At 39.6% G+C, this 9496-nt stretch overlaps 1 protein-coding gene across 1 annotated transcript; it reads right to left on the reverse strand.

Annotated features, from left to right (window-relative positions):
- Positions 1–7456: 7456 nt before the first annotated feature.
- LOC134289897 (uncharacterized) lies at positions 7457–9178 on the reverse strand. The gene has a single exon (XM_062856608.1). It carries the CDS (start codon positions 9176–9178, stop codon positions 7457–7459), a length of 1722 nt encoding a protein of 573 aa, XP_062712592.1.
- Between the last annotated feature and the right edge of the window lie 318 nt (positions 9179–9496).

The following is a 9496-nucleotide window of genomic DNA, read 5'->3' on the forward strand; positions in this document are numbered from 1 at the left end:
AACTAACCTGCAATAACTTTTATAAACAGCATATAGAAGTCACTGATAAAATTGCGGTATACATAAAAAATTACAGAACACCTGAGGTACACAGATTTGAAATAACACGACAAGTTAATAATTTACTAAATGAAGGAATTATTCAAAATTCTACTTCTCCATACAACACACCAGTATTGTCAGTACCGAAGAAATCAAACACTAGTGTAATAAATATCGTTTAGTTTGTGATTTCCGTCAGTTAAACAAAAAAATCGTAGCTGACAAATTTCCATTAACAAGAATTGACGATATACTTGATCAACTCGGGAGAGCGAAGTACTTTTCGACTCTTAATTTGACAGCAGGATTTCACCAAATAGAACTAGAGAATGATTCAAAAAAATTTACTGCCTTCTCCACTCACCAAGGTCATTATGAGTTCAATAGACTACCTTTTGGTTTATCAATATCTCCAAATAGTTTTCTAAGGATGATGACCATTGCTCTCAGTGGTCTACCTCTTGAGTGCGCGTTTTTATATATAGATGACATCATTGTCATAGGCTGTTCTATAGAACACCATTTAGCAAATTTAGAAAAAGTTTTCGCGAAACTTCAACATTACAATCTTAACCCGTAAAGTACCAGGACGAACCAAAAATTTTCAAACTGCTCGTTCTCAGCAGTGCATTGACCGATTCTAAAAAACTTGGACTTTTATTGAAGGGGAATAGTTGTACTAACTTTTACTTTTGGTGCCGCCCCGCGAAACCCCTCCCCCCTTTCGGGGGAGGCAAATATGTCTGTGTTTTTTTCCTATTCTTCCGCTAGTTTGAGCAAATGCTTCAGGTTTTTCAGTAATTTTGATAACCAGCATCCAAAATCCCACCGGAGAAGTAAAATTTAGTTGCATGACAGTGTCCAACATTGTTGGGGACCATTTGGTTTCGATGTAAGAGTACCAGGCCCACCGGAACATCCGGAACATCCGTAAAAATGGCCATTTGATGAAAATTCCTCTAGAGCTATGCGATTTTTTCCAATACAATCAAAATTCTTGGTCTAAGACCATAGTCAATGATTCGTTCCTCTTATGGACCACAATCGCCACTTATTGGTCCACCGGATGATCCGGAACGTCCGTAAAAATGGCCAGTTGATGAAAATTCCTCTAGAGCTATGCGATTTTTTCCAATACAATCAAAATTCTTGGTCTAAGACCATAATCAATGATTCGTTCCTCTTATGGACCACAATGGCCACTTATTGGCCCACCGGAAGATCCGGAACATCCGTAAAAATGGCCATTTGATGAAAATTCCTCTAGAGCTATGCGGTTTTTTCCAATATAATCAAAATTCTTGGTCTAAGACAAGGTCTAAGACTATCGTCCATGATTCGTTCCTCTTATGGACCACAGTGGCTACTTATTGGCCCACCGGAAGATCCGGAACATCCGTAAAAATGGCCATTTGATGAAAAATCCTCTAGAGCTATGCGATTTTTTCCAATACAATCAAAATTCTTGGTCTAAAACCATAGTCGATGATTGAATACTCTTATGGACCAAAGTGGCCACTTATTGAACCACCGGAAGATCCGGAACATCCGTAAAAATGGCCATTTGATGAAAATTCCTCTAGAGCTATGCGATTTTTTTCCAATACAATCAAAATTCTTGGTCTAAGACCATAATCAATGATTCGTTCCTCTTATGGACCACAGTGGCCACTTATTGGCCCACCGGAACATCCGGAACATCCGTAAAAATGGCCATTTGATGAAAATTGCTCTAGAGCTATGCGATTTTTTCCAATACAATAAAAACTCTTGGTCTAAGACCATAGTCACTGATTTGGTCCTCTTATGGACCACAGTGGCCACTTATTGCCCCACCGGAAGATCCGAAACATCCATAAAAATGGTTATTTGATGAAAATTCCTCTAGAAATTTGCGATTTTTTTTCCAATACAATCAAAATTCTTGGTCTAAGTCCATAGTCGATGATTGGATACTCTTATGGACCAAAGTGGCCACTTTTTGACCCTTTGAAAGATCCGAAACATCCGTAGAAATTGTCATTTCATGAAATATTTTCTAGAGCTATGCGATTTTTTCCAAAACAATCGAAATTTTTGGTCTAAGACCGTAGTCAATTATTGAATATTCATATTGATCAATGTTGTCACTTATTGGCCACCAGAAGATCCGGAACATCCGTAAAAAATTTCTTATTATGAAAAATCATCTAGAACTATGCGATTTTTTTTTCAACACAATCAAAATTCTTGGACTAAGACCGTAGTCAATAATTGGATTGTGGACCGAAGTGGCCACTTATTGGCCCACCGGAAGATCCGGAACATCCGTAAAATGTTTATTTCATGAAAATGTCTCTAGAGCTATGCGATTTTTTCCAATACAATCAAAATTCTTGATGCAATACCATAGTCAATGGTTATGAACCAAATTGCATGCACTGTGCAGCTTGTGTTTTGCCAACAGGAAGAGCAGAGGAACCCGCGTAAGTTCATCCATTGGCCGTGTGCGCAACACATTTCCTCGAGAAAATCTTTCCCAGATATTTTTCATTGCTTCGGCAGATCATGTTCCGGGGGGCTTGTATAAGTTTTCTAGATATTCCTGCCTGAAATCTCTACATAAAATTCGTTCCGATATTCCTCGTTATTCCACCAGGGATTGTGAATTATTCTGTGAAATTCCTTGAGAAGTGCCTCCAAAAATCGAAATTTCTGTTAGCTTAGAGAAAGCTTACTCATTCTGTGGGTCAAAATTTCCATACACATTTCTCCAGAAAATCTTTACTGCATTCTTACGGAAAATGCTCGTGAAATTCATCCACGAATTTCTCCTGAAATTCATAAAAGAATTCTGCAAAAAAAAACCTCCAAAAATCCTTCGAGGAATTAATCCAAAATTTCTTCCGGAAACTCGTCTATTAATTCTGACGGAAATTCGTACAGAGATTCTTCCAGAAAAATTCTCCATAAACTCTTCCGGGAAATTATCCTGAAATTCCTCCGGGAATTCTTCTAGGAATTTCCCCAAAAAAATCCTCTGAGAATTCCACCAGAATTTGTTCTGGGAACTCCTTCAGAAACTCCGAAGTTCCTCCAGAAACTCCAGAACTCCTCCGGTATTTTTTCCAGAAATTTCACGAAGACTTCTTCCTGAAATTATTCCTGCAATAAATTCAGAATTTTTCCAGAAAATCTCCAGGGAATCGAGAAAGTTCTTTAGGAATTTCTCCAGAAATTTCTCCGGATATTCCTCCAAAAATTCCCTCGTGAATTTCTTATTGAATTACTCAAGAAATTCCTGTGGGAATAATTCCAGAAATTACTTCGGGAATTTCTCCAGAAGTTCCTCTGAAAATTTCTTCAGAAATATCTCTGTGAATTCCTCCAGAAATTTCTTTAGATTTTTTTTTTCGGATATTCCTCCTGAAACTCTTACGTGAATTCCTCCGGACGTTTCTTCGGGAATTCCTCCAGAACTTCTTCAAGAATTTCTCCAACAATTCTTTCGAAAAATTCGCCAGATATTCTTCAAGAAATTCCTCCAGCCATTCCTCCAGCCATTCCTTTGTGGATTTTTCAGCAGTTTCTCCAAGAATTCCTCGGACATTCCTCCGGTTATCCTTCCAGAAATTATCCAGCAATTCTTCCAGAAGTTTTTCTGGAAGTTTGTCAGGAAATTGCACTGCAAATTCATCCAGAAATAGATTGAAGAATTCCTCAATAAATTCCTCTGGAAATTACTCAACAAATTACTCCGAGAAATTTTCCAAGAAATTACTCTAGGGATTTCTCCATAAATTTGGCTGATTTATCGACCGTATTTAAATTTCAAGTAATTGCTATGGTTTTATCGGTCATTTTCTACTCAGAATGTAAGGGAGTTGAGATCAAAGTGCATAATGAAATGATAGATATGATAGTGTGATATGATAGGTTGTGAACCATTGTCAATTTTTTTGTAGAAGGTGAAATTAGGCATGAAGGCAATGTATTGAACGAATACAGAAATTTCGCAGGCAATATCTCCATAAAAAAAACATTATTGAATTCCTACGGGAATTTCTCCAAAAATATCACCAGAAATGCCATCGTAAATTCCCCCAGAAATTTATTCCGGAAATTCCTCCGGACATTTCCCCAGGAATTCCTTTGAAATTTTCTATAAATTCCTCAGGGCATTCTTCGAGAAATTCCTCTGAAAATTCTTCAAAAAAAATCTCTAGATATTCCTCCGGGAATACCTCCAGAATTGTCTTTGGAAATTCTAGTAATTCATTTGGGAATTCATCCAGAAATTTCTTTAAAAAATCATCAAAAAATATTCCAGGAATTTCTCTAGAAATTCCTCCGGGAAATCCTCAAAAAACACTTCCACAAGGTCCACCAGAAACTCCTCCGGGTATTCTTCCAAAAAATTCTCCGGGAAATCCTCCAAAATTTTTTCCGAGATTCCTCCAGAATTTTCTGCGGAAATTCCTTCAGAAATTCTTCCAGAAGTTACACCATGAATTCCTCCATAAGAACTTCTGGAAATTTCGCCAGAACTTCTTTTAGGAGTTCCTCCAGATAGTTTTTCTCAAATTTCTCCAGAAACTCCTACAAAAATTCCTTGGGGAATTCCCAAGAATTTTTCTAGAAAAATTTCCTCGAGAATTCCTTCAGAAAATCATCGACTACAGTCTTAGACCAAGAATATTTGTTGTATTGGAAAAATCGCATAGTTCCAGATTATTTTTTTATGAAATGGCCATATTTTACGGATGTTCCGGATCTTCCAGTAGGCCAATAAGTAGCCACTGAATAAAAATTATAATTGTATAGGAAAAAATCGCATAGCTCTAGAGGAATTTTCATCAAATGATCATTTTTACGGATACTTCGGATTTTCCGGTGGGGCAATAAGTGGCCACTGTGGTCCATAAGAGAACCAAATTAGTAGATAGGGTCTTAGCCCGAGAATTTTAATTGTATTGGAAAAAAATCGCATAGCTCTAGAGGAATTTTCATCAAATGGCCATTTTTACGGATGTTCCGGATCTTCCGGTGGTTCAATAAGTGGCCACTTTGGTCCATAAGAGTATCCAATCATCGACTATGGTTTTAGACCAAGAATTTTGATTGTATTGGAAAAAATCGCATAGCTCTAGAGGATTTTTCATCAAATGGCCATTTTTACGGATGTTCCGGATCTTCCGGTGGGCCAATAAGTAACCACTGTGGTCCATAAGAGGAACGAATCATGGACGATGGTCTTAGACCAAGAATTTTGATTATATTGGAAAAAATCGCATAGCTCTAGAGGAATTTTCATCAAATGGCCATTTTTACGGACGTTCCGGATCTTCCGGTGGACCAATAAGTGGCGATTGTGGTCCATAAGAGGAACGAATCATTGACTATGGTCTTAGACCAAAAATTTTGATTGTATTGGAAAAAATCGCATAGCTCTAGAGGAATTTTCATCAAATGGCCATTTTTACGGATGTTCCGGATGTTCCGGTGGGCCTGGTACTCTTACATCGAAACCAAATGGTCCCCAACAATGTTGCACACTGTCATGCAACTATCCAACTGAATCCAGATCTGAATCCAGATAAATGTTATTTCTTTTGCGCTGATGTCACTTATCTAGGACATCACATTTCAGCTGATGGGATTCAGCCAGATAAATCCAAATTTTCAGTCATTTCAAACTACCCAGAACCACAAAATGCTGATGAGGTACGTCGTTTTGTAACTACTACAGGCGGTTTATACCTTACTTCTCAGATACAACAGCTCCACTTGATGCTCTTTTAAAGAAAAAAGGTAAAATTCGATTGGAGTAATAAATGTAAAATTGCTTTTAATAAATTGAAGAAGATGTTAATATCACCAACTATTTTGCAATTTCCAGATTTTGACAAAACGTTCATTTTAAGCACTGATGCGTCAAAACAAGCTTGTGGTGCAGTGCTATCCCAAATGCACAGTGATGCTGAATTACCAATTGCATATGCAAGCAAAATGTTTACAAAAGGAAAAAGCAATAAATCAACCTTTGAACAATAATTAACTGCCATTCATTGGGCAATCAACTATTTCATTTATTTTTATTTATTTATTTATTTCATTTCGTCAACCGACGTAGACTAGTACATTATACATATACATATTTTTTCTTATTTCTTAGTAATATAATTTTAAAATACATTGAAAAATATATTAAAAAAAATATTTAGTAGTGTTTTGTTTCTTAAGTGTTCCTATTTCTAATGGTACGAAAATATGTTTTCAAATTTTGCCTAGACATGGTAAAGTCAATCGTTTCGCAATGTTTATTTTAAGCAACCATCATGCGATTTATAGGCCCAAATTTGGCGTAGTTTGTACGGTGGTGGTTACTTGTGAAAATATTTCGACTTCTTAATTGCCGAGTACCTAGGTATATAGAAATTTAGTTTTGATAAGATTTCAGGCGAGTCTATACGATGCGAAACGATATCGTCTACGAATGAAATCATTGCGATTTCACGCCGCTCTTGCAGAGTTTGTATGTCAATAAGCATGCAGCGTGCTTTGTAAGACGGAATTGGAAATGATGTCCAGCCTAATTTACGAAGAGCAAACAGTAGAAATTGTTTTTGCACTGATTCTAATCTTTCTTCGTGCGTGGTTGAAAAAGGAGACCATACAGTGCTGCATTATTCTAAAATAGATCTAACATAGGCAATATAAAGTGTTTTAATTGTATATGGGTCATGAAAGTTATAGCAGAAGCTCTTAAGGGCGGACGGGACGGTGGGGGAAATATCCGCCATTGCTCTGTTGCTACTAAGATGGTAATCTCAGATTCTACTTCATATTTTGCAACAAAAACACAGTGATAGTATGCTCACTTGGAGTGCATATGCTGATTGTTTTTCAGCATCTTCAGTGCGATAGAACTCGAGATTACCATCTTCAAAATCGCGAGGCAAATTGTAAGAAAGAGAGGCAAGATAGGAAAAATAACACGGCGTCCCGTTTCACCTTAATGAACCCTAGCATATTATTAGCCCTGTGAATGATTGTGTTGTAGTGGTCAACGAATGTCTTGTTACCGCCCAATTATCGTTCTAGTCAGTATACCTAGTAAGTCGATTTTAAGTTCTTAGTCTTAAGTTTAACAATAGGATGTAGTTTTACTTACTGTTGCATGGCAAATATAGTTTAAGTTCTAATTTTAGCGCAAATATAAAGCCCTAGCAGGGAATTAGTGCATAGAATCTAACCTGAAATTATGATTTTAAGGAATTCACATATTTTTCGCATAAGAATAAATTATTTTCATGTTTGACTCACTAGTAACTATTAACAGAGTTCATTTGGTTAAGTTGCACTAGTAAATTCACGTAAGATATCGACTATTTCAATATTTAATCAAATTCCCGCTCTAGCACAATTTGCATCACTACATTCCATCATCTGTTGTTTTTTTCTCTTCATTTTCCCCACTCATGCCGTGACAATTGTCGGATGACAAACGATGGCGTTCGGTGACGGATCGTTCCGTCAAATATCCGCCATCCCTATTGAATATTTTCTTCGTCGCACTAACGGTTGTAACGCCTCCCGCTACATTCCCCTCTCCGTAATGCTTCTCCGATCCAGCAGGATTACCTGTTGGTAGAACGTTGAGCACAGCGAGTTTTGCCACCGGACGACGTAGAACCCCTGAACTCGTCTGCACATCCACCTGCCAGAGGCGACCATCCCTTCCTGGAAAAACTTTCACGACCTTACCTCGCGGCCATCGATTCCGAGTCGTTTCTCCAACAATGAACACTATGTCTCCTTCCTGAATAGGCTTGACCTCTTCGTGCCACTTGGTTCGCCGAGTCAAATCCGGAAGATATTCCCGAATCCACCGTGCCCAGAACTGATCCAGGATAAAGCGACACAAGTTCCAGCCGGTCCGAAGTGATTCTCCTTCTGTAGTGGGAACTTTCTCCGTCTGCTTGATTCCATTTGAACTGAGGAAAATAAAATGGTTTGGAGTCAAAGCCTCCTGATCCGATGATTCGAGAGGAACGTATGTCAACGGTCTGGAATTGACCATTGACTCTGCTTCACAAAGTATTGTTATGAATACTTCTTCAGACGGCGCACGGGCATGGTTAATCGACTCCATCGCTGCCTTAACTGCTCTGACCATTCTTTCCCAGGCACCGCCCATGTGCGGGGAAGATGGTGGGACGAAAAGCCAACGGGTGTTAGCATTCGTGAAGGTCTCCGCCAGCTCTTGGTTCGTTGCCGCTACTTGATCAGCCAGCTCCCGATTGCCGCCAACAAAATTTGTCCCGTGGTCGGAGAAGATTTGTAACGGTGCGCCGCGACGAGCGATGAATCGCCGAAGAGCTAGCTTACATGATTCGGTAGACAGTGAGGCGGCTACTTCTAGGTGTACCGCCCTAACGACTAAGCACGTGAACAGTGCCACCCAACGCTTCACTTGACTTCGTCCAATTTTTATCATATAAGGGCCGAAATAATCAATGCCGACCAATGAAAATGGTCGCACGAACGGAGTGACACGTGCTTCCGGTAGAGGAGCCATCCTGGGTACTTCAGGAAGCGCCCAATTAACTGTACACCACTGACACTTCTTTGCAACTTTGCGCACCACCGTCCGTAGAGTGGAAATGTGATAGCGCTGACGAATTTCATTAACCACAGTTTCGTTGCTATGGTGGCCGAATCGTCTGTGGTACCAGTCGATTAGAAGTTCAGTCAGGCGATGATGTTTCGGCAAGATTACTGGGAACTTCGCATCGTAACTTGCCACCGGCGAAGCTTCAGTTCGTCCCGCCATACGAACCACGTCGAACTTATCCAAAAACGGTGATAGTTGACGAATCGTGCTGCTTCTGTCGAGTTTCAACGAACTGTGTTCGTCTGATTCTTGCTGTTTCCGCAGGACGTTTATCTCTTCGGCGTAGGCATCGGCTTGTGCAAACCGCCACAAAGCTTTCTCTGCTCGTTGCATGTCGTCCTGCGTCAATCCATGTTTGATTCGCGAAGCCCCTTGCTTACCGAAGTCCCGGCATCGATCAATGAACGAATGGACATATGCTGTGGTGCGGAATATTCGTTCCCATTTGGAGAACCGGTCGCACTCGATGAACGGTTCCATTATCTCTGCACGATACACATTCACGACTCGTAGTTCTTCTTCTGTGTTCGCTAATGGTATCTGTGGCTGTGGCCACTCATCTTCCGGTTGGAAAATAAAGTCCGGTCCCGTGAACCATCGACTGTCCGGATGAAAAGCTAAAAGTTTCCCCCCATTTAGTGGCTTCATCCGCAACGTTGTGTTTTGTGGGCACCCAGCGCCACTCACCAGGTTGAGTTTCATCCAGGATTTCACCAATCCGTACTGCTATGTACTGGCGATACTTTCGGGCGTCTGAACCGATCCAGGAAAGCACAGTTTTGGAGTCGCTTCAGAAGA

Source organism: Aedes albopictus, chromosome 1, assembly GCF_035046485.1.
Source record: "Aedes albopictus strain Foshan chromosome 1, AalbF5, whole genome shotgun sequence".
Lineage (NCBI taxonomy): Eukaryota > Metazoa > Arthropoda > Insecta > Diptera > Culicidae > Aedes > Aedes albopictus.

What these genes read in the sequence shown, in the direction of transcription:
- LOC134289897 (XM_062856608.1), bottom strand. Translation starts at nt 9,178, where the DNA reads ATGGAACCGTTCATCGAGTGCGACCGGTTCTCCAAATGGGAACGAATA.